This window comes from Pelodiscus sinensis, chromosome 20 (assembly GCF_052426305.1).
Source record: "Pelodiscus sinensis isolate ZL-2025 chromosome 20, ASM5242630v1, whole genome shotgun sequence".
NCBI lineage: Eukaryota > Metazoa > Chordata > Testudines > Trionychidae > Pelodiscus > Pelodiscus sinensis.
In genome coordinates, this window is record NC_143071.1 from 3,610,155 (window position 1) to 3,632,957 (window position 22,803).

The 22,803-nt window shown below is 59.3% G+C and overlaps 1 protein-coding gene across 1 annotated transcript in view; it reads right to left on the minus strand.

The window, feature by feature from the left end:
• Window positions 1–2,261: 2,261 nt before the first annotated feature.
• The window catches only part of TTYH2 (tweety family member 2), a 42,484-nt gene continuing 21,942 nt past the window's right edge, over window positions 2,262–22,803 (minus strand). Inside the window, exons 3-14 of the mRNA XM_075904039.2 lie at window positions 20,635–20,746; window positions 17,725–17,945; window positions 15,912–16,007; window positions 14,694–14,766; window positions 12,913–12,982; window positions 12,389–12,444; window positions 11,833–11,925; window positions 11,261–11,353; window positions 11,005–11,147; window positions 10,164–10,349; window positions 9,063–9,141; window positions 2,262–4,833 (exon numbers count right to left, since the gene is read on the minus strand). Of these exons, the coding sequence (XP_075760154.1) occupies window positions 4,753–4,833; window positions 9,063–9,141; window positions 10,164–10,349; window positions 11,005–11,147; window positions 11,261–11,353; window positions 11,833–11,925; window positions 12,389–12,444; window positions 12,913–12,982; window positions 14,694–14,766; window positions 15,912–16,007; window positions 17,725–17,945; window positions 20,635–20,746 (1,303 nt within the window). The 3' untranslated portion in view covers window positions 2,262–4,752. The remainder of the gene's footprint in view (window positions 4,834–9,062; window positions 9,142–10,163; window positions 10,350–11,004; window positions 11,148–11,260; window positions 11,354–11,832; window positions 11,926–12,388; window positions 12,445–12,912; window positions 12,983–14,693; window positions 14,767–15,911; window positions 16,008–17,724; window positions 17,946–20,634; window positions 20,747–22,803) is intronic.

Genomic DNA, 22,803 nt, shown 5'->3' on the forward strand with positions numbered 1-22,803 from the left:
CATTGCTCCCTTTTTGGGGGATTTGTGGGGGACAGAAATTCCCCCACCTCTGAATTAATCTCTTTCTCTCAAAAGTTTTTCCTGCCACGTGACAATGACATCATCAGGCTCTCTGGCCGCAAAAGTAGCCAGAGAGAGGAGGGTTGGCGAGCGTAGCAAGTACAAGGCACAGCCCCCTAGTTTTATGTAATAAAAAAATTAAATCCTGTTATTCAAAATTGTACTGAACTGAGAAAACAGGCTACAGAGCCTTTCCACAGGTGAGTACCTTTACAGAACTCTCCCAGATCAGCGATGTTCCGATATTAACATCCAGTTACCAAGCTGCACCTTACGGAGCAAGGAAATAAATAATGCAAAGTTAGAGTTCACTGACATAGGGTGTCAAAGCTAACAATTTAGCAAAATTCAGGGAAGAACCGGGCATTTATATGGATGACAGGACTATCCAGAGTTCTAATACAAAAAAAGGTTGTGATGGAGTAAGAATTTTTATGCTTCAGGACTTTGGCCACTCTTGGTTAACGAGATTTTCTCAACTACATCTTGTGGGATTTCTTGCACATTCCTCTGAACCACCTGGTGTTGATCGCTGTCAGAGAAGATAATGAAGCAGATTGACTAGCATAGGCATAGACATGTTTTTTTAACATGACCTGAAACCAGCCATTGTGATATTCAGGCCTGCCTACAGGGTGTGAGGGGGCAGTTGCCCCAGGGCCTGGTGATTCAAAGGGGTCTGGGAGAATCACTGCTGGAGTGCCACACCACACAGCTGAAGGCTGGGATGGCGTCCAGCACGATGGGCTGGGCAGCAGTGAGGGCAGCTGCACTGGCCCCACCCTTTCTGCCCGATGTCTGCCCCTTCCACAGGCATGGTGCCGCCCCTCTGTCCCACTTGTCTGGGGACCTGCAGAAGCTGTAGCCCCCCCGGTGATAGACAGGCTTGCTGACACATTCAGCAGATAGGCCAGGAATAAAATGGACCAGAGACCCACAGTTGAAACACTGCACCTACCTGCATTCTGGAGCTTTTATGGCCATCTTTGTTAGTAGCAATCAAAACAAAGTTTGATATCCTGGCCATAAAAACCAGCTTTAGTAGCAATCATGACAGACGTGGCACCATATCAGGCTATTAAAAGCCTACATTAATATCCTAGATACCAGCATTTGTCTAGTGCCATTTAAAAATGACACGTTTGCAACACACAAGCAGGTTCCAAGCATGAGCTAAGGACGCTAACTGCAGATGGAGTTGTCAGAGGGCAACCGGTTGTTTTAAATTTAATGTCAATTAAATCCATCGAGCGTTATCCATTTACAACGGAACCTCGGTTACGAACTGACCAGTCAACCACGCACCTCATTTAGAACCAGAAGTATGCAATCAGGCAGCAGCAGAGGGGAAAAAAGCAAATATACCACAGTATGGCGTTAAATGTCAACTCCTAAAAAAGGGAAAGCAGCATTTTTCTTCAGCTGAGTAGTTTCAAAGCTGCAGTAAGCCAATGTTCATCTGTGAATCTTTGAAAAACCGTAATGTTTTGTTATGAATATTTCAGAGTTAAGAGCAACCTCCACTACACCGAGGTGTTTGTAATTTTGAGGTTCTTCGGTATTGCACAAACAATTTATACCATAAGGTGGCACTGCTCTCTGTATCAAATAGCTGAGTCCTAGCATCCTTATATCTGGAAGAACTTTTTCGAGCTCTGAAATTAAGCAATTAGAGCTAGGCAAGTATTGAAAAAAAATAACCCCAACAATGCATTCCAGAGATGTTTTAAAATGTTTGTTTGTTGCACTTGCGCTCCTAGTATTCATTTCCCAGAATACTCTAGCAAATCTGTTTGCTGGTGTGAATATTTTCAGAAAAGGCGAATGTTCAAGTGAATATTCTAGTCCATTGGCAGAAAGCCAGGTTCAAATCCACAGATCAGTGTAGGTTTTAATAGCCCTCCAGGACTGGAGCATCTCAGCATTTAAATAATCCACACAATTGTGAGCACTGGTAGCAGAAACCTGATTATAAATGACTCTCAATTCAGTCAGGGAATAGAAGCAGTATCATGTGACCTGTGCTCAATCTAAAGAGCTACAATTCTCATTTCAGCAAACTATTCCTGCGCTCAGTGTTGGCTGCAAAGTGTGCACCTGGCTTTGGAGGACAGCAAGCTAGGATGGACTGAAGCCTCACCTATGTAAGTCAAGGAAAATGTTGGCAGATACCATCTTGCTCTAATAAGGATCAACAACAGTTAAATGTTTAGTCAAGTTTTTATTGTCTCCTTCCCAGAGGGTACATACAAATCAAGCAGGATTTCCAGTTCCTCCAAGGAGGCCAGAAAGAGGTTAGTTCCCATGCGTTTAAAAACAGCTCTTCTACCAGTACTGTTACACTGAAACATTAAAAGCAGAAATGAGGACTTTCAACCAGACCCTAAGGCTAGCCACGCGCAACATGGACCTACAAACAACGTTATGGAGCATGATATGTACAGTTATCTTTAAAAGACATGAGTAATAAAACCTCCACGAGGTGTCTGCACGCCAGGGAGGGTAGCTCCGCACAGTCCAGAAGGAGGAGCCGGCCCAGTTTTAGCAGCGCAAACCACAGTGTTAGGCTAAGAGGAGCCAAAATGAGTTTGTGGAAGGATAGCTCAGCGCCAGCAGGGCAGGCTGGGCCAACGCCATCCAACCAACCTTGCAAGATCCAGGGTTGAGAGTTCCTCTGGTTTCTTGTGCTTGGGGAGAAGGAAGCCTGGACCAATCGCTTTGTTCTGAGGTGGTGGCGGCAGGCTGGCTTTTCTCCCCGTCAGAGCAGTTTTGGAGGGGATGCAGTGCTACAGTTTAGGAGGCCCAATGGCTCTGACTCAGTTTTGGGTGCAAGCAGATGCAACCTCACTGAATTTAAATGGAGCTAAAACGCACATGCTAGAGCTGTATTTAACCAGGGTAGGAGGATGCACCTGGAAGAATCACGTGGGTAGGAATCTTTCCCCATCTGGGTCTTTTGATCCTCTGAATCCCCTGAAGCCAGAAGTCAGTTCACACCCACCAGTGCGGACTAGATGTTCTCTCCTGTCCCAAAGGAGAAGAGAGGAGGAAGGCAAAGGGTGAACCTGTACTTTCTTTGACAAGGGATGGGAGAGGAGGTATCTGAGGTCTTGTCTACACTGTAAGAGAAAATAGCATTGGCAATAGCTGTATTACTGGACTATTGTAGCTAACCGGGTTTCCCTGATCAGTGTGAACGGGGGAGTTTTCCTGAGAACTGTTGGGTTTACTCTATAGCGCTGTTTAGCTAGGAATGCCTCAGGAAAAAGCCAGTCCAAACTGCTCAGAATTAAGCACCACCATCTACCCCTTGCTGCTAACACCATTTCAACTGCTGTTGAGACAGAACTGCCCCTTCCCCCCACACGATGCTCAAATCCAATCTTCCGTGGGACAGAAGTGGCTGTCATCCTCCACAGCAGCAGTTAAGGGCCTGAACGAGATGCAATCGCACACAATTCTTAAAATTATCACAGGGTTTGGGTTAAAATGTTTTCTAAAAAGTAATTTTTAAAGCTAGCCCCTAGGAACAAACAAACAAACAAAAAATCAGTGCCAAAAAAGCTGCAAGAACCCCCCTCCCGCCCCGCCAAAGATTTTTATATAAAAACCATGAAAAAAAAAAAAAAACCACCTTCTAAAAAAAGGCAAAAAAGTGTGCTCTGTGTGGGTGTGTTCTTTGGATAGTCGATAAAACCACTGGTGGAAAAAAGATAAAGGCAAAAAATAATATAAGGGTAAATATTATTCTACGTATTCTGACGTCTCTTAATACCCAAGACCGCCCTGGCTTATTCCAGAAGTAAAGGGACTGCATGAGAGGTGAGGGGAAGCATGTAGGTCTGGTGCTGTACATTCCAAACAGGTGCTACAGAGAGTGTGGGGAGATTGCCATCACAGGATGGCAGGGGGCAAAGCCCACCCGCTGGCACCCTCCAAAGGGTGCTGGCATCACTAGTGGCTCTTATTGCTTTGATGCAGGAGTGAGGAGCATCTCTCCACTTCGCAAGGTGGTGGTGACCACACCGAACAGTGGATGTCCCCGTGTTCTGTGGATGGACAGTGTACTGGTCTTGCTATTCATAGCTAACTAGTTAGAAAAGGAAGGCCACCAAGACTCTCCAGTGACGTGAAATAACCCCAATTTGGTGCAGACAGGAAGCAAAGAGGAACCCACCCCATGCGCACAAAGCTGTTTCAGTCTTCAAATTGGCATTGGCTGTCATGCTAGAAATGGCAGCGAGTGGCATTCAGCCTGGGGAGGCAGAGAGGTGGCAGAACCTAGCCTGTTGTATCACAAGCCAGCTGGAATCCCTGCCCCACGCTGGGGGTGTGCTGAGAGGGAAACCATGTTTCAAGCAAAGGGCATAAGGGGAGTTAATTCAGAGGATGGCGGCTGTGAGCATCATCCCGTGTGCCCATCAGAGAGGAAGACTATGAATAAAAGCTGCCAGATAATACAGGAGGGATCTGCAGAGCACATGGTCCGGGCTTCCAGCAACCATCCGCTTTTGACCTGCAATTTGTCCTTCAGCCAGAACCATCTCCAGATCTCTCCTGTCAGCTCCCATCCCTTCTCTTCTTCAGCAAGAGGCCTTATTGTTTCATGCGCTTTCCAGTTGCCTTTGGTTTCTGTGGCAGAAACGCTGTTTGTGTTTTCATTGCTTGTAAGTTGCTCAGGGAGAGCACGCATTAGGCTGGAAATTCATTGCCGTAATGTCTTATATGCTCATCGTTGACAGAAAGATACGTGGCTCGCATGCTGGGAGAATACTGTGGAGGAGAAGAGGGAGATTAAGCAATATTCTGAGCTGCTCGCTACCGAACGTGGAAATACCTGCCTAAGACCCCAAGTCAGTATAAAAGTAAGCTGCAGTGGCCAATCCCATCTTCCGGCATTGTTCGGCCATCCCTCACTATAATCTTCCACATAAAATCAATAGCAGCAACAAAGACCCTAATGAACTCCGGGAAGCGTTTGTGTTTTAATGTTCAGATGTCAGTCCTTTATTTATCAGTCAGGTTCCCGTGTTTAAAAGGAATCTAATCCTATTTATGGGCAAGTTTCCTCCCTTCGGTGAAATGAAAGCTAAAGTGCTCTCTGTAAAACAAGCGATTTTATTTGTGTTGGAAATATCTGATTTTACCCCAATTCGAGCGTTTCTTTTTTCACTCTGCTGGGACAGTGAAATGAGATTAGTCACATTTGTTTTCTGATTTTTTCAGGTCCTAGCTCTGAAACTGAACTGTAAATACAGCAGGGGAAAAGTCTAAATCCAAATTCAAAAACTCCCACACTTGCCCTCCAGTTCTTTAAGCCCCAAGAAACCCCACCAGAGCCAACGACAGATGGATGCGGGCTCTAAACCACTCCACAGTCCCTTAGCAATTAGCCACTCTCGTCCCCTGCATCATCTGGTATTTTGACCGCCTAGGAGAGAGACACAAGGAGCAACTGGCTTGGGTGGCTCACAGGCCATGGTAATGGAGGAAGAATCGATTTTAAAGTATTTTTCTCTACTGTTGTTTTTTCATGGTGGTACCCCATGTGTATCCATTTAGAGCCACATAGGCGATGGGGCCTGACTGAAGAGCACAAAAGCCTTTGTGTTTGCCATGCTGAGCTGCCCCTGGGATGAACACACGGTACGGGCACTTGGACAATAGCTCCATACAGGAGGTGAAAGGCACACCAGAGGTGTCTAGCCTCACCCATTGCATGCACCATTCGCTGAGGGGGGGGGGGGGACGGAGGGAGAGGATGGAGGAAGACCAATCTGCCAGGTGCCACAGCTCACAGGACCGCCCCTCTCCCTAGGGCGCCAGTTTGCTGGCTGACCTTCTGTTGAATTATTAGTACATAGCGATTAACGCGCCCGGTTCTAGTTCCAGCAGGATGAGGCAGGCAGTGGGAAAAGGTAACCGAGGCTGCTTCGATACTAGCCTGCCTCACGCTCACCGTGCCAGAACAGCATGGACAGCTCCATCAGTGGGAGCACGGGACAGCTGATCCTGCTCTGAATAACCCTAGACAAAGCCTATGTCTGATTTCACTGCACAATTAACAGGCTTACTCAGGTGCTACCCTCTTCCATCCACACACAAAATGCTCTGGGCCCGAGTTCAGTGCTTCTTCCGACCCGGGCGAGCTGGATCGTCTGGGGCTAAAACCCATACCGGTAACCCGCCTACTTTGCAGAGTGGATACAGGTTAAGCCATTCAAGTACGCCTTCCCACAATTTCCCGTTTGCTTAGGACAGACAAAGTCGCCCACAAGTTGCTGTGAATGGATCAGAATGGATCAGCTCCGTGCAGCACAGAAAACGACTGGACACCCCAAAAGTCGTAAGGACACACAGTGAAGACACGGCAACTTGGGCAGGGCTTTGCAGTGTGGCTAAGCCAGGCCATCTGGGGGTGGCTCACCCAAGCTAACCCTGCGGTAGGATATGAGTAGTCGCCACAGAACCGGGGGGATGGGACTTGGCTGTCCTGGGGAAGATGAATGGCAGGAGATTTGAAGGGAGATGCTGGTGCAGACAGAGCCTCACCCCAGCAATAATGCAAAAGGAAATTCTCCCCCAGCTTTTCATTTAAAGGTGAGAAGGAGAAGAAAAAAGTCCCCACCGAGCCAAGGCCTTGGGGAAGATTATTCCATTTGTTATTTTGGAACCTGAAAGCCCTTCCTTGGGGGATTGCAATTCGACTGCTCAGTGCAGAGAAGGCAAAGAGCTGGGAGGAGCATGGGCCTTGAATTCATCTGGGCACACGAGTCTCTCCTCATGGAACAGACTTGGAGCCAGCTCTGAGTTTTACACAGCCAGAGTAAAGCCTCCCGAACGGGCACTGCTCCAGCTTTTCACGGATAACATTTCCTGTGCACGACGCAGCAACCAGCTGCCCCGGCAGCCTGCCCATTCACAGCTGGTCACAATGGCCTACCGCTTAGCTGCAGCCTAGGTGACACCCAGTGGGGGCATAGGTCAAGGGAAGGGGGGTTACAGCCAGAGATGTAAGTATCTAATTTAAATGCCGATCATCTTCAAGCGGAGTTGGGGAGAGGAAGCCCATGCCTAGAAGAGTGAATGAACGAGGGTGTGCCCGTGGCGGAAGCGTAATGATTTCTAGCAACCATTGAAAAACACGTTAGCTCTGCCTTCAAATCTTGGCGTCCGGCTCAGCAGGTCTCAGCTTAGACCCGTTTGCAAACCCCGATTAACCGCTACACAGCAGCCTCGGCAACAGGGTCGGGTGAAGGCATTCTGGGGCCCAGCCAACAGCATACCGTGGCCCTGTCTCTCCTTGGGGCAAAACGGTGGTCATCCCGCAAGAGCAATCTGCCTGGACAGGCCATCTGGGACCCCCTTGGGCAGGCTTGAATGACAGGCCTGCATTTCAGCCATTAACAGATAGCCCTTCTGCCCAAACGGATACTGCTTGTACAAAGTGCTCTCCCCGGCTAATTGCAAGCCCCTCTGGGCAGGTGCCAGATATCCCTATGCATCTAGAGCACCATGTAAATAGCAATCAAGTCGGAGCTATTCCAACCACAGAGGCAGTAACTCACTGCAAAGGGCCACACCCAGGCATTCCCAGAAGCGCTGCATAATATTGGCTGGGCAAAGAATCAGGTACAGGACTTAGTTATTTTCTATAAATTCCTTCCTAGTGTTACTGCCACCTCCTCCAGCCATATTTACTCCAAGTGGGGTCAACACTCATCCTGGCTTCTCATTGCATTTCACTCAGATGAGGCAGGGGTAGACTTCTAAGGTAGAGAGAGATGGAAGATTTAGGGGGGAAGTCTCCCCCTTTTCTGTGGAAAGGGCATTTTGATGGTGATTTTCCAAACAGCCCACCAATTAGTTTCAGTCTCTGGTTCTAGTTAGCTTCCCCCCAACGCAGGAGCACAAAAACTCCTGAAGAACTCTAACGGGCAGAGACTCTGGGAATCCAGGTGGATTCAGGCTTTGGGCTGGTGTTGAGATGCACCAAATATCTGGGTTTGTCTTCCGCCCACTGTCAACGGTTTCCCATTTCTGTTCCAACGAAATCAAAACACACACACAAAATACACAAAATGTAAGAAGGAGGTGAGGACAGCTAAACCAATGGACAAAATGACCATCCCAAAACAAGAAAGAAAAAAAAACAAACCAAAACTTACTCTTGATGGGCAACAAAGCTCCAAAATAGTTGAGGCAAAAACAAAAACAAACAGTAACAGGCAAGATGTGTTTAAAGAATATTAAGCCAGACACTCCAGGTAAATGCAGAACAGTTTTAGTTAGTGAAATACATTATAAAAAAAAGTCTTGGGGACAAACATAAATAAAACCAGAATCAAAGCAACTGAAACAAAACTTAAGTTGTCTTTTGAGATGTTTGGAATATATGGCTCTTCCCCCCCACCCCTCAAAAGCCAATGCTGATTAGAGAAGAAATCTGTTAACGAGTTAGATATGCACGCATTTGCTTTTAAATATGGCACTAAAGCATGAGGTTAGGACAAGATACAATACAATGAAGCCAAGAGGGTCATAATGTGGTGTATCAGTGATGTAGCTGTAGAGCTGTGGGGTTACAAGTTACCTGCCTTCTCATGAGCCATTTTCTCCCTCCAGCTCAAGTGGCATATCAAGAAGTCCCACCTCCAAAAGGCGGGACTTCCTGTCACAGTACGACATTTCCAACAGTGTCGATTCCAGCCTTGGGACTATCATTGCTGGAGGTACCATGTTCAAAAGGACAGGTTACATCCCTTAACGCCCAAGAGCAAGAGGGGTTGGAGGAGGAATTGTTCATGAGCCACTGTCGCTAGCTCAGCAAACGAAGCCTTGGGTTTCTGAGGAAGTGGAAGGATTCCCCATCAATTAGCAACATGGACCTTTGGTCTGACCCAGTATGGCCGTTCTTATGTTCTAACGTGATTAACACAATAAAAACAGAGCAGAGAGGGGCCCTATTATAAAAACGACTTGGCTTCAGATGCCCATCGTACCGTAGGGGGAGGAGAGCCTCTTCCAATCAACGGGACGTTTTCATAGCGCGGGTTTCCACCAAAGAGCGCAGCCTGGTTCCTGTGAGGAGATGGAGGAAGAGCCTTTCAGAGATGGCACAGCACCCCCCAAGGACAACAGATCTGCTGAATGGACCAGAACTCCCAGAGCTCGTGTCATTAACAGCATCTAGGCTGGGTTGTCCAGAGAGGCTGTGGGATCTCCATCACTGGAGATATTTAAGAACAAGTTAGACAAACATCTATCAGGGATGATCTAGATGGTGCGTGGTCCTGCCGTGAGGGCAGGGGACTGAACTTGACCTCGAGAGCCCTTCCAGTTCTAGTATTCTATGATCTGGGAGAGGGCGTGCCACGTCCCTCGTTCCTGGGTTGGAGGACAGTCATGAAGCAGGGTACCACATCTCCATGCGGAGGGGACACTTCCGAGCCCTCTGCAAAGACTGGCGGCGCCCAGAGATTTTGGGACTGTTTGGAGGAAGGAGGGGGCTGTAAAGCCGACAAAGAACGGGGTCGAGAATGTCTTCCCCACCATGGATGGTTGTGGGGAGAATCGTCTCTTGCTCTTTTCTAGCACCCCATGGCTAGAGGGCGCTTTCCGCACACCGACACCCCACCTCCTATCCAGTCCCATCTCCGTTCTACTCGGGGTGGGATACAGGGCCAGCAAAGTGAAGGGACTTTCCCTAGAACAGCCAAGCAGGGCACAGAACCCACCCCTCCCACGCAGCAGCTCCCTGCTCGAGGGCAGCTCCTAAGTGGGAAGCAGCGAGTGCACCAAACTCTCCCACGGGCCTTCTTCCTCCTCACCGCAGCGTCACTGAGCCCAAGAGTGGTCAGCTTCTGTGGTCAGTGCTTTAAGGATCCCCTCTGGGTCTCCCGAGGCCCCTCCAAGCAGCGTGAGAGGCACCCGGGCTATCAGCTCTGTGGCTGACTTGCTAGGGAAGGGCTGGAGGCTGGAGCATGCCTTTGCCACAGCGTGCTCAGCTCCCCCTGCCCTGGGAGCTACAGGCCAGTCCTCGCGCACCGGCCCCGCCCCGGGGTTCCCCAGCAGTCGAGGAGGGAGGGGACGGGCAGCCTTACATGTACTCAGACACCGGGGCATTGGAGACGGTCTGTGCCGGCGGGTGCAGGCTGGCCTGGCTGCCCAGGCTGCTGCTGTAGCTGCAGAAGCTGCGGAGCTGCCCGCGGGTGGGGTTGTGGGTGGCGATGCGGCGGGCCTGCGGGTTGAAGGGGTCTTCCTCGTCGATGTCGTCGTAATCCCGGTCCCTGGAAGGAAGCGAGGGGCGGCGCAGCCCTTTAGTCGCCCTCGGGACCAAAGTCGGCCGGGCGGGGCAGCCCCCGGGGATGGCGAAGGGGGCCCTCACTGGATAGTCTCAGCGCAGGGGTAAGATCACAGCCCCCGGTCTGCAGCCAAGGCGCGCTTGCCTGGCCTTGCCTCGTACCAGGCCTGTCCTAGGGATAACAGGCCCCTCGAACCAGGCCTCACTGGGAGAGGACAGGAAAACCCACAGCAGCTGGATGCCCTCGCTTTGGGGGAGGGACCAGCCAAGAGACAGGACTCGGCATTGCCGCTGCCGGAGGTGTTCAGGGCCCGGCTGCGAGGTCCCTGGGACTCACCAGGAGCCAGAGGGGAAAAGCATGCCAGGGAGGGCAGCTCGGCCAGCCAGCTCCGAGGGCTGGTGGCTATTCGTGGCAGTCACTCCCTGACTGGTGGTAAATTGGTCATGCCCCCCATGAGGGGAGCCGAGTTGCCCGTTCAGGTTAGCTCCAGAACAGCCCAAAGGGCAGAGCATGGAGCCAGATCACACCCCTCCGTGGGCACCCAGTTCTGGGGCGTGTCCAGCCCGGCTCTCCAGGCCCTAAAGGCCTCCCCCCAACCCCCTTGAGTGGGCACCAACAGCGCGACAGGGCCTGGACTTACCTGCCAGCCAAGTGCTTCCAGGCCCGCGGCGTGGCACAGATGAGAGTGGAGAAGGACATGGCCGCCAGCAGAGAGAACAAGGCCAGGTAGAGCAAGCCTTCCACCCCGTCGTAGCAGATGCCCATCAGCCCGTCCAGGTAATCCTGCAACGGGGAGACACCACACAGTCGTTCTCCTTCCCCGAGTGCTCCCGCTGGGCCGGCAGGGGGCATGGCGCCGGCCCTGGCGAGCCACCCCGCGGGAGGGAACGCCCCACCTTGTGTAGGCCCCGGCAGTCCAGCATGGCCGTCAGCTGGTGCAGGCTGGTCTCCGACGAGTTCAGCAGCTGCTGGATTCCGAGCAGGTCTTTCTGCGGCAGAGAGGGGCAAGGCAGAGGCGCTGAGGCCAGCTGGCAGCACAGCATGGCATGGCATGGGGGGAGGGCGGAGAGGCTGGTGCATGCCGCAGGACGGGCAGGGAGAGCCCTGCTTAGCTAAGGGATCCCTCACACGCCCTTGGCCACTGCCAGGCGATCACCCCCCATGCCTCGTGCGTTCCAGACACCTCGGCTGCAGGATTCGGGGTGGGGCTAGAATGCCTCCCTCGTCCCCACCCCCTCCCCCGCTCTCAGCCCAGGAGGAGCCGTGCCCCTGTCCTGCAGGGCGGCTGGGGAGAAGCTGGCCAGGCATGTTGGGATCTCAGCACTGGGCACAGACGATGGGCGGCGCACACAGCTGGGCAGAAGCCCTGGGACGGGTTTTGGTTCCAGGTATGAGGACACAGAATAGTCCCCCCCATCTTGGCACTGCTACCCCAGATCTGTGTGCCCAGCGGGGGGCCCCGCCTTACCCTGGCCGTGGGGAAGAGAGGCACCGCAAACTGCAACAGGCCCTGGATCTGAATCTGCATGGTGGTGAGCGAGCGCTGGTAGATGGTCAGGGCCTGCACGGCAGAAAACAAGGCCTAGCCCCCGAGGCATGGCCCATGCTCGCCGGAGGGCAGGGAGAGTCCCCCCCTGCACACTTCCAGGCCTGGACTGTCAAGATCCAGAGGGCAAGCTGGGCGTGGTAACCACGGGGACCCAAACCCAGCCAGCCCCAGCGTGCCAGCTGTGAGGCACGACGGAGCCAGCTGAGCCCGGGCTGCAGACCCCCGAGCCCAGAGCCAACCCGGGCAGAGAGCCGGATACATCAGCTTTTCCCTCCCACGATGCCTGCGTGGATTTGGCTTGTGGCTGGCGGTGGCAGGAATCAGTCCCACTGTGGGACCTCTGCCAGGCCTCTGCAGCCAGCAGGGGGAGCCACACACCTGCCCATCACCTGCAGGAGACGGGCTCCCCCACCCACCCTGCCCCGGGGCATGCCCAGGCGGGGGCCGTGCTATAGGAGGGGCCGGGGGCTCGTACCTGCTGGAAGGGGTTGCTCAGGCTCTGGCTGCAGTACAGGTAGTAGTGAACCACTTCTGCAACACAAGCACAAGGGGAGACGTCGGAAGCCTCGCGGGGACCTTCCACCCCAGCCAGAGACCCCCCGCCCCGAGCAGGGTTAGATGCAGCAGCCAGGCCCCGCACCGGGAAAGCGGCCGCTCTGAGCAGAAGCCGTTCGCCGAGAGCCAGTCGCCTCTCCGCCCCAGCCAGGACCAGCGGCTCTGCTGGCAGCCACGGACGGCACTGGGCCAGGACACGCTGCCACGTGCCCGCTGGCGGAGCTGGTTCCAACGAGCCGGAGTTCCCAATTGAAGCCACACCCACGTAAGGGGCAGCGGGAGACGCAAGCCCCCTTGTAATGATACCTGCCCCAGGGCTGAGGCCAGCCCTCGAGAATCCCCAAGCACCAAGTTACGAGCCCTGCCCGGCTGGGAGCCCTGCGGGCACCGGAGCCGCATCCCGCCCGCCCGGGGCTCCCGTGGCGCACAAGGCCATTCCGTCACCTGCACTGAGGTCGCCCTGCGTTAGGTTCATGATGAACTTGTCCGGGGCCACGCAGAAATCGCTGGTGCCCTGCAAGAAGCAGAGCGCGGGTCACAGGGCTGCCCGGAGGAACCCAGCCCGGGGAGCAGAGCGGCAGCTGGCAAGGGGGTGGGAGAGGACACGGAGAGGAGCCACGCCCGCCCCATCAGCCCCGCCACACAAAGCTGGGCCCACGCCAGCAGGATGGAGGGCCAGATTTGCAGCCTCTGCCCCCTAAGCAGGCCTGCCCCTGCCCCCCCACAGCGGGTACCGGCCCGATTCCTCCGCCCTCTCTGAACCAGCAAGGACTGGGTGCTCTTCACACGTGCCCCTTCACCAGCTCACACAGCCCCCCCCCCCAGTGGCAGGAGAGTCCCTTCTGCCACCACCACCCTGGAGACCTTGCATTTAGTCCACAGGAGCCGACACCCCCGCCGAACAGGGGGCAGGTTCCTGGGGCGGGGGGGGGGGGAACCAATGCAGCAGCCCCCACATCCCTGCCCACCACGGGGAACGATGGGGATCGGGCGGCCGCAGGAAGCGCAGGGGGAGCCACGGGGATCGGGCGGCCGCAGGAAGCGCAGGGGGAGCCACGGGGATCGGGCGGCCGCAGGAAGCGCAGGGGGAGCCACGGGGATCGGGCGGCCGCAGGAAGCGCAGGGGGAGCCACGGGGATCGGGCGGCCGCAGGAAGCGCAGGGGGAGCCACGGGGATCGGGCGGCCGCAGGAAGCGCAGGGGGAGCCACGGGGATCGGGCGGCCGCAGGAAGCGCAGGGGGAGCCACGGGGATCGGGCAGCCGCAGGAAGCGCAGGGGGAGCCACAGGGATCGGGCGGCCACAGGAAGCGCAGGGGGAGCCACGGGGATCGGGCGGCCGCAGGAAGCGCGGGGGAAGCCACGGGGATCGGGCGGTCGCAGGAAGCGCAGGGGGAGCCACGGGGATCGGGCGGTCGCAGGAAGCGCGGGGGGAGCCACGGGGATCGGGCGGCCGCAGGAAGCGCAGGGGGAGCCACGGGGATCGGGCGGCCGCAGGAAGCGCAGGGGGAGCCACGGGGATCGGGCGGCCGCAGGAAGCGCAGGGGGAGCCACGGGGATCGGGCGGCCGCAGGAAGCGCGGGGGGAGCCACGGGGATCGGGCGGCCACAGGAAGCACAGGGGGAGCCACGGGGATCGGGCAGCCGCAGGAAGCGCAGGGGGAGCCACAGGGATCGGGCGGCCACAGGAAGCGCAGGGGGAGCCACGGGGATCGGGCGGCCGCAGGAAGCGCGGGGGAAGCCACGGGGATCGGGCGGTCGCAGGAAGCGCGGGGGGAGCCACGGGGATCGGGCGGTCGCAGGAAGCGCGGGGGGAGCCACGGGGATCGGGCGGCCGCAGGAAGCGCGGGGGGAGCCACGGGGATCGGGCGGCCGCAGGAAGCGCGGGGGGAGCCACGGGGATCGGGCGGCCGCAGGAAGCGCGGGGGGAGCCACGGGGATCGGGCGGCCGCAGGAAGCGCGGGGGGAGCCACGGGGATCGGGCGGTCGCAGGAAGCGCGGGGGGAGCCACGGGGATCGGGCGGCCGCAGGAAGCGCGGGGGGAGCCACGGGGATTGGGCGGCCACACGCTAGTGAACGCCAGGTACCAGCAGGGTGGCCCAGGGAGCGGGCTACAGGCACCAGCCGCTGCTCAGGCTCCTAATGGGAGCCAGGCTCTGAGCTCCTCCTGTTCACACCCGCTGGGCAGCACCCCGGAGGCCAGCCCGCCGCTCTGCCCTTCTCACTCACCACGGCCGCGGAGGTGTCCACCGCCAGGGAGGCCCAGCTGAGGACGAGCGTCAGCAGCCCGCAGCACAGCATCCTAGGAGAGGAAGGGGGACAAGGCGTTACGGGCACCCGAGACCTCCCTGTCCCCGGGCCGGGCGAGCCTGCGAGGGCAGGGGGGTGAGCTGGGCTCTGCCACCGACTCACCCAATGACCATGGGAGAAGCCCTGCTCCCTTCGGCCCCAGGCAGGACACCTGCCGCCGCCTCCTCTCCGGGGCCAAGCGTCCGGCCTCAGGAGCAGGGCAGAGCACTTGCAGCTCACGGCAGCAGAGAGCAGGCGAGGCCCAGGCTGCAGGGCTGGGTCCAGCAACCGGACTGGGGGATCGGGGACTGGTCGAGGCCAGGTCCTGGGGGCGAGTCCCCAGAACTCCCGGCTGCCACAGGCTTACGGGAGCAGCTGCGGAATGGTGCCAGCTGCCTGGGGTGCAGGCAGACGGTGCAAGGGGGACGGGACGGGGAGGACACGGAAACCCACCATCTGCCACAGAGAAGGCCCGTGGCCCATCAGGGTTCAGAGGCCAGGACGTTCAACCCTCTGCCCTCCTGCACCTGGCCCATCCCACCAGCCCCTTGCAGTGCACGGTGCAGAGCGGCCGCCGGGCCCTTGGCACATGGTAACTCCCGGCTCCCAGTACACTGCTCGCCCCGGTGGCCGGAGGGGGCTGGGCCTGCGATGGGTGCACAGGGGCGAGCGCCCACGTTTTGGGACCGCGGGCAGCACCTACCCACCCGCTCGGCCTTGGCCCGTGACACTCGGGAGTGGGCTCCCTCCACCCCAGCGCCTTCCAACCCGCGGGGATCCACCGTGCCAGCTCTGCTGTCCCAGGAAGGACACCGGCTCGGAGCCGGGCACTGCCCAAGGGGACAGACACGGCTAGGGAACGGGGGGCTGGGAGCAGCAGCACCGTAACGACCCACCCTGCCCCAGTCTGGGAAGGGGGCCGCCTAAGTCCTGGCCATCCCAGCACCATGCTGAGCTGGGTTCTCTGGCTGCCGCACGGTCCGGCCAGCAGCTGTGCCAGGCTCCCTGTGCCAACGCGAGGGAGGCAGGTGCGGGGCATGCGGAAGGGCAGGTCCCCTTCTCCCTTCCCACAGAGGGCAGCAGCTCAGGGGGTGGGGCTGGACGGGCAGCGCCCAGCCCCTGCCAGACAGCGTCCCTCGGGCTGCGGCGGGCACTCACGTGGTCAGCAGGCACCGGGAGCGCTTGGCCAGTCCCAGGCAGGCGATGAGGCAGATGATCAGGTCCAGGATGAAGAGCAGGAGGTAGGAGAGCCACCTGGGCCAGAGGAGGGGGGCGGAAAAGCGGTCAGAGCCCTGCAGACAATCCCGGCCGCCCAGAACCAGACCCCGGAGCTGGAGCCCCAGAGGGAGCCTGCAGCATCGCGTCTCCGCCGGGAAGCCAGGGGGAGATGGACCGCTGGCCTGACCCTGTCTGGCCCTTCACATGCTCAGGCGTGTGGGGGGGCAGGGGGAGCCCGGCAGTCTTGGGGGGCGGCTAGAGCCTCTCCCCTCGATGGTGGGGCTTGTGCACCCGCAGTCTGACCCGGCCGCTCGCCCGCTGTGCCCGTCGCCCGCATCCCGCCTCACTGCTGGGGCTGGGCTCTGATGCGCGGCGCAGGGCCAGGCAGCAGGGGCGTATGGGCTGCCCGTATTCGGTCCCATGGAGCCCAGCGCCCCCGGAGCCTACGCTGGACCTGCCCTGGGGTGCGACTCCCTCTGCTTGCCCCGGGGGTGCCCAGACTGGCTCCGGGCGGGAGGCAGCCCCCTCTCCAAGTGGAGCCTCAGCTCCGTTCCCCGGCTCGGATGCGGCATCGGCGACCACGGACTGAGCGGGCCAGGCAGCGCCACAGGGCCGGACAAGAGGCGCACGGGCCAATCGCCCTCTGGGCGCAGCCCGTCCCTCACGCGAGGCAGCGCCTCCTCCGAGCCCCGGCAGCCCCCGCCAGAAGAGGGGCGGGCAGGCACGGCCACAGCGGCGCAGTGGGGAGCTAGCGGGAGGGGGACACGCCCCATCTCTGGCTCGCTCTCCCCCCGGGCGCCGGAGCCCAGCGTGCTCTGGTTTCATTCGGGGGTCGGTAACCCTGCAGGGGAGGGGGAGGGGGGGAACCAGCCTGTTTCTGCTCATTAGAATCACTGCCCAGAGTCAGAGAAGCCAATTAAAACCCTCCGCTCCAGCGCACGCTGCCGAGCGCTCCGGGGCCTGGCAGCTGGGATGGAGGGGGGGTGCCCCCTCGCCCTCCCCCCCCCCCCCCCCCCCCCGGGGCCCTTCCCTACCCCACATGGGGACATCCGGTGGGCTCTGATGCAGAGGCCCCGTTCAGCAACATCACCATAGCAACCACTCCTTTACCCCAGGGCCTGGGGACCGCTCAGTAGCTCCGCCATCAAGCAGGGATGGAGCATGGGCCTGCTGCCGCCAGGGCTTCCAGCTGCGCCGTGCCACCCCCAGCAGCGGCCACGCCACCGCGAACACAGCCCAGGCAGCCGGGTGTCCGTCCGCCCCCTGGGGCGGTGCGAGCGGAGCCCGTCCTGTGCCGGACTCCAGGTGGGGAGGCGAGCGCAGACAGGTCGGCCCGACTGCCCTCCCGCCCCAGTGCCGGGGGGAGCGACTGTCGGGCCTCTCCTGCCCCCCAGCGGGCGCCCGGCCTGCATTAGCCACCGAGAGCCCCCCACGTCGGCAGGGGCGCCCAGGAAAGCACAGCAGAGCCTGCGCCAGTCAGCCCCGAGCCGGAGGGAGCTCGCCGCAGTGCCCGTCGGGGGGCTGGTGTTCTGAAAGGGCCCCGGGCACAGCGAGAGGCGGGCGGCTGGCAATGCAAGAAACCCCAGCGCCACCCCGCAGGAAACCCCTGCCCATGCCTCCCAGCATCCCCCTCCCCAGTGAAATCCCCCTTCAGCAGCCAGCCTTGGGCCCCCCCAACCCGCCACATGGTGCGGCTCTGAGCCCCACTGTGCCAGGCCGGCCCAGCCCAGGCGATGACCCCCCCCCCGCTTACCTGTAATACTCCACGTAGCCCACCTGACCGGCCACCGCCGCCAGGTCGACGCTCACGTCCTGCCAGACCGGCAGCCCCGAGAGCTGCAGGACGATGTTGCCGGCCATCTGCTGCAGGAAGCGCAGGGTCTGCACATAGTCGCCCCGCGCGGCGAAGATCTCGTTCAGCCGCGCCAGGTGCTCCTCCAGCCCCTCCTTCATCTGCGCCGTGGTGCCAGAGACCTGCCCAGAGAGGAGCAGGAGCACTGAGGCTGCCACGGAAGCAGCCGCCCCGCCCCGCCCCATCCCACCCTGGGCTGGAAAGCCACGGCCCTTCTGCAGCCCCCTCCCCCGCCCAGCAGCAGCAGCAGCAGCGAGCGCCGCCGGGGCCCTAGGAACCGCCCCACGCTAGCCACCGGCTCAGCCAGGGGTCTATGAAGGATGGAGGGGAGCCCCCCAGCCAGACAACCCCAGTGGGGCTCAAAAGGCCGAGAGCAGAAGCAGGGGCTTGGAGGGCCACCGGAGAGGTTGCCAGGCAATGGCTCTTCAGGGGCTCAGATGGGGCGGCTGGCAGGGCCCCTCCCCCTCCCCAAGCAGGACAGCAGGAAGTTTAAATCCGGCCCCTGCGTTAGCTCTGTAAAGCCGGTGGCCCAGACTGGCTCAGTGCAGGCTGCGGGGAGAGGCAAGCAGAGACGGGGGCGCTCTGCAGTGCTGGGCAAGTGCTCGTGCCGCTCCAAGCAACCGGGGACCACTGACATTTCCCCCACGCTGACCAACCACACAAGGGAAACTGAGTCACCCCTGGCAAGCAGCCAGTGCTCAGCCAAAAACTCATCTAGCCCAGTCCTGTCTGCCAACAGTGGCCAATGCCAGGTGCCCCAGAGGGAGTGAACCGAACAGGGGATCATCGCGTGATTCTGACACACAGCGGCTAGGGACACCATTCCTACCCATCCTGGATAATAAGTATTGATGGACCCAACCTCCGTGTATTTATCTAGTTCTTCGTTAAAGTCTTGGTCTTCACAACATCCTGTGGCGAGGAGTTCCACAGGTTGACTGTGTTGCATGAAGAAAAGTTTCCTTTGGTTTTAAACCTATCTATTAATTTCATTTGGTAGCCCCTAGTTCTTATGTGATGGGAACAAGTAAGTCACTTTTCCTTATTCACTTTCTCCACACCAGTCATGATTTAATAGACCTATTGCATATTCCCCCCTTAGTCCCTTTTCTAAGCTGAAAAGTCCCCGCCTTTTTTAATTTCTTTTCATAGGGGACCTGTTCCAAAGCCCTAAATTTTTGTTGTCCTTTTCTGAAGTTGTTCCAATGCCAAGAGATCTTTTTTGAGATGAGGAAACCACATCTGTACGCAGGATTCAAGCTACGGGCGTACCGTGGATTTATACAGAGGCAATAAGATGTTCTGTCTTATTCTCTGCCCACGGCCCCGGCAAGACTTTACAGCTCAGCATGGCTGAGCCGGACGGCACGGGTAAGGGAGGAAAGGCCTGGTGGGTGGGGTCGTGGGCTCCCCGAAGCCAGGGCGGACGTCGCACCAGCTCTGGGGCAGAGCCGTCTGCTGCCAGCCAACCTGGGGGTTTCCCCTTTGGACGAGCAGCCCCTCTGCAGGAAAGCCTCCCGGCTCAGGATGGAGCGAGGCGGTGCCGTCGAGAAGCAGTGCCGCAGCTGGGAGCTGACCTACATAAGTCACTCAGCTGACAGACGCTGCTTCCGGCTCTGGAAGAAACCCGCCACGGCAGTAGGGCCAGAGGGCCGGCTGCCACCTCCTCACGGCCTACAAAAGGCACCGTTCTGCGCAACCCGGATGCCAGGCCCAGCACCAGGCTGACAGACGCTGCTCTGCAAGGCAGCTGCGCCAGACGCTCCGGGAGCCAGTGCTACAAACAGAGGGAGGCCAGACAGGGCTGGCGAGAGGCAGACACAGGTGGGATGGGAGCAGCTGGCAGGGGTCTGAAGAAGGCACCGGGTGATGGGCAGGAGAGCAGTGCGCCCAGAGCCAGAAGGCAGCGGGGCGGCCAGGCACCCCCTGGAGCTGTCAGACACGGCTAGATCTTTGTCCATCCAGCATCAGCCCAGAGACGGCAGCTGACCTGGGGTTCGTGGGGCAGAGGGAGGAGCGATGGGGGTGCACGACAGGCCTGAGGACCCCCCCAGAGCGCTGGCACGGGGACGACGGGGCTTCTCCGCGTTACCCCCTTTGGCGGCCCCACGGTGGGGCGCACCCAACGCCGGGCAGCGCAGCCCGGGCCCAGCCCTTCTCGCTGGGATAAACCCCTGGCTTTGCAGAGGTTTAATTTCTCAGCCAGCTCAGCAGCTGCAGGCCGGAGCCGCCAGTGCAGCCCCCACGGCGGAGATGCCAGCTGACGCCCGTAATCTCTGGAGGCAGGCAGCTGTCTCTAAGACGAGGCCCAGCCGCCAACGTCACACGAGCAGCTCCGAGGAGGAGTGAGGTCGGAAACACAGGCGGGTTCTGGCTCCACTCCCATGGCCTGCTGCATCCCAGGAGCCAGGTGAACGCAGCCAGGCCACGGCTGGCGGGAACACAGGCCGGGGCGAGCACGGCCAGCGCGCCGGCCTGTAATATCGCTGTGGCTAGCGCGCTTGTTACGGTGGGGCCGGGACTCCTGGGTTTGGTCTTCTGCTCGGTTGCAGGACACAGGTCAAATCGTTTTCCTGCTCTGTGCCTCGGCTACCGATACCCAGCAGCTCCGTAACAGCCCGAGGGCCGGAGCCTGGCAGCAGGTCTCTTCTGTGCTAGCGTCTCCCGCCCAGCCCCCTGTATCTGCCAGCCAGCCAGGCTAAGGGACTCAGGAGAAGCACCTCTCTCCTGAAGACTGGCTGGACCGGTACCCTGGGATGTGCATGGAATATCCCACCATGCCCCTGTGCAGCCGACCCCGAGCAATCGTACCAGCGTGTCGATCCCCGAGAGGGTGTGGTTGGCGTTGTCCAGGGCATAGATCAGCTGGTACACCCCGTCGTTGGTCTCGCTGTTCCCGTAGAAGCCGATGCCGACCGCAGCGCTAGGGGCGAGAGAGAACAGCTCAGAGGAGGGGGCAGCCCTGCGGCGCTGGCTTCCGGCAGCCCTCGGAGCACCGGTACAGCACGTTTAGCACACGGGGGGAGCAGCCCATCAGGCCTCTGACACGGCCAGCGAACAGCAGCCGTCCCACTAGGAAATGGAACGAACTCCCCCAGGGCCGGGAACAGTCCTAATAGCCACTAACCCCCGGACAGCTCGCTGGGGCCCTGCGGGCCCCTCGGGGCTGGACCCAGCATGGGGCATGGCCAGGAGGAAGGCGGATCAGGGCATCATTAGGCGAGGGGTGAGGCCAGGTACCGGGATGCCCCTCGCAGGCAGCTACCCATCGCTTCTCCCTGTCCTCCCCCAGCAGCCCAGGAGTTTGGTTCAGACGGGTCCGGGCTGAGCAGGCGCCGGGGGAGATGCGAGATCCCCTCCTACCAGAGCATCGGGTTAACTCAGGGCCCTGCAACCATGGGGCCCCACCCAGCTCCGGGATCCTGCGCTGTGACCCACCAGCCCCCCACCAGCCCCTCTGTGGCCAGGCTGTTCCGGCCCCGTGTGGCTGGCCACCGCTGGAGGTCCTGCCCCAATGCCACTGCTGCCCTGCACACCCCGGCCCAGCTGTTCGGGCACTCATCTAAGCCATGGGAACCTGAGTACAATTCCCTGCTCTGCCGTATGACTTTGGCGGACTCCCTCAAGCTCTGCGCCTCAGTTTCTCATCTGCCCCAGCCCTGCCCCGCTGCACTAGGGTGTTGTGAGGAGGAGTAGTGACAGGACTACCCGCCACTGGGCACAGTGGAAGCGCCAACGCCCCCGAGTGGGGGGCTGGGAGGGCTGCGGTATTCCCCCCCCCCCCCCGGGTGTGTGGCTGGGTGTGAGCGGATTCTCCGCTCACGCCGGGGCTGAGCCACCCTTGAAGCCAGACACGCAGGCTGGGTTCGAAGTCAGCCCCTGCCAATGCTGCGAGCCGGGCCAAGCAGATTAAGAGAATCTGTCAGAAGAGAAACATGGCTCCCGCTTAAACCTGCTCCCCGGTTAATCCCCGGCAGGGGATGAGGAGCGAGAGCCGGGCCCCCGCGAGCCAGCTGGCCACAGGGGCCCAGTGTAGAGCCCACGAGCCACGTGCCTCACGCAGACACCCCCGGCAGCGTCCCCTCCACCACCGCCCAGGCCTCTGGCAGGACATCGGGGGGGGAGGGGGACCCTAAGTGCCAGCTGCTGAGTGGTTACCGTTTGCACACGTCTCCCCACCCCCACGGTCTTCCCCAGGGCGCTGAGCCCCCGGCTGCCCACGGGGCGACCGGATGTGACCCAGAGTGCAGGCTGCTAGGAGGGATGGAAAATCCCGTTGAATCCGTTAACAGGTGAACGGTTAGGTTTAACCGGGTAAGCACTTAAAGGGGCGGGGGCTGTTCCAGCCTGGCTGGTTACCTGGCTAACCACTGACATCCCGAGGTGCCAGCCCCAGCTCTGTGGCCTCGCAGGAGTGCCCCGGCCTGGCCTGGCCAATGGAGTCTCCGCTGGGCGTTACTGTGCTATAGGGCCCTGGCTCGCAGGGGCCCGGCCCACCCCATGGGGCGAGCCCTATGGCAGCTCCCAGCTGGGGAGCACGTGCACAAGGACAGGGCCCCCCTGACAGCCCTGGAAATGGTGGCTCCCAGGCCTCCCGCTTGTAGGCCCAGACTCAGAGCCGGTGGGGGGGGGTCACAGCAAGCGCTCAGCATGGCTCCTGGAGAACGGCCCCCCCCTCCTGTGCCTGGCTGCAGCTGTCAAGGAGCATGATGGAAGCAGCCGGCTCGGCCCATTAGCCTGGTAGCGGCTGCTCTCTGCCGCAGAGGCTCCGCGTAGACGTCCATGCGGCGTGGGCGCCTCGGGAGGGCTATAAAGCCCCAGCTCGGTCCCACCCCTCCCCGCAAGCCACTGCGCTTTCTACGGGCCCTCGCAGCCCGGAGCAGCACCAGGCGCCCCCGGCTCCAACGCCCCAGGAGAGAGGGGCCCACGACCACTCCCTGCGAGATCTCTCCAGCTCCGACAGCACCGCCCTGACTGGCC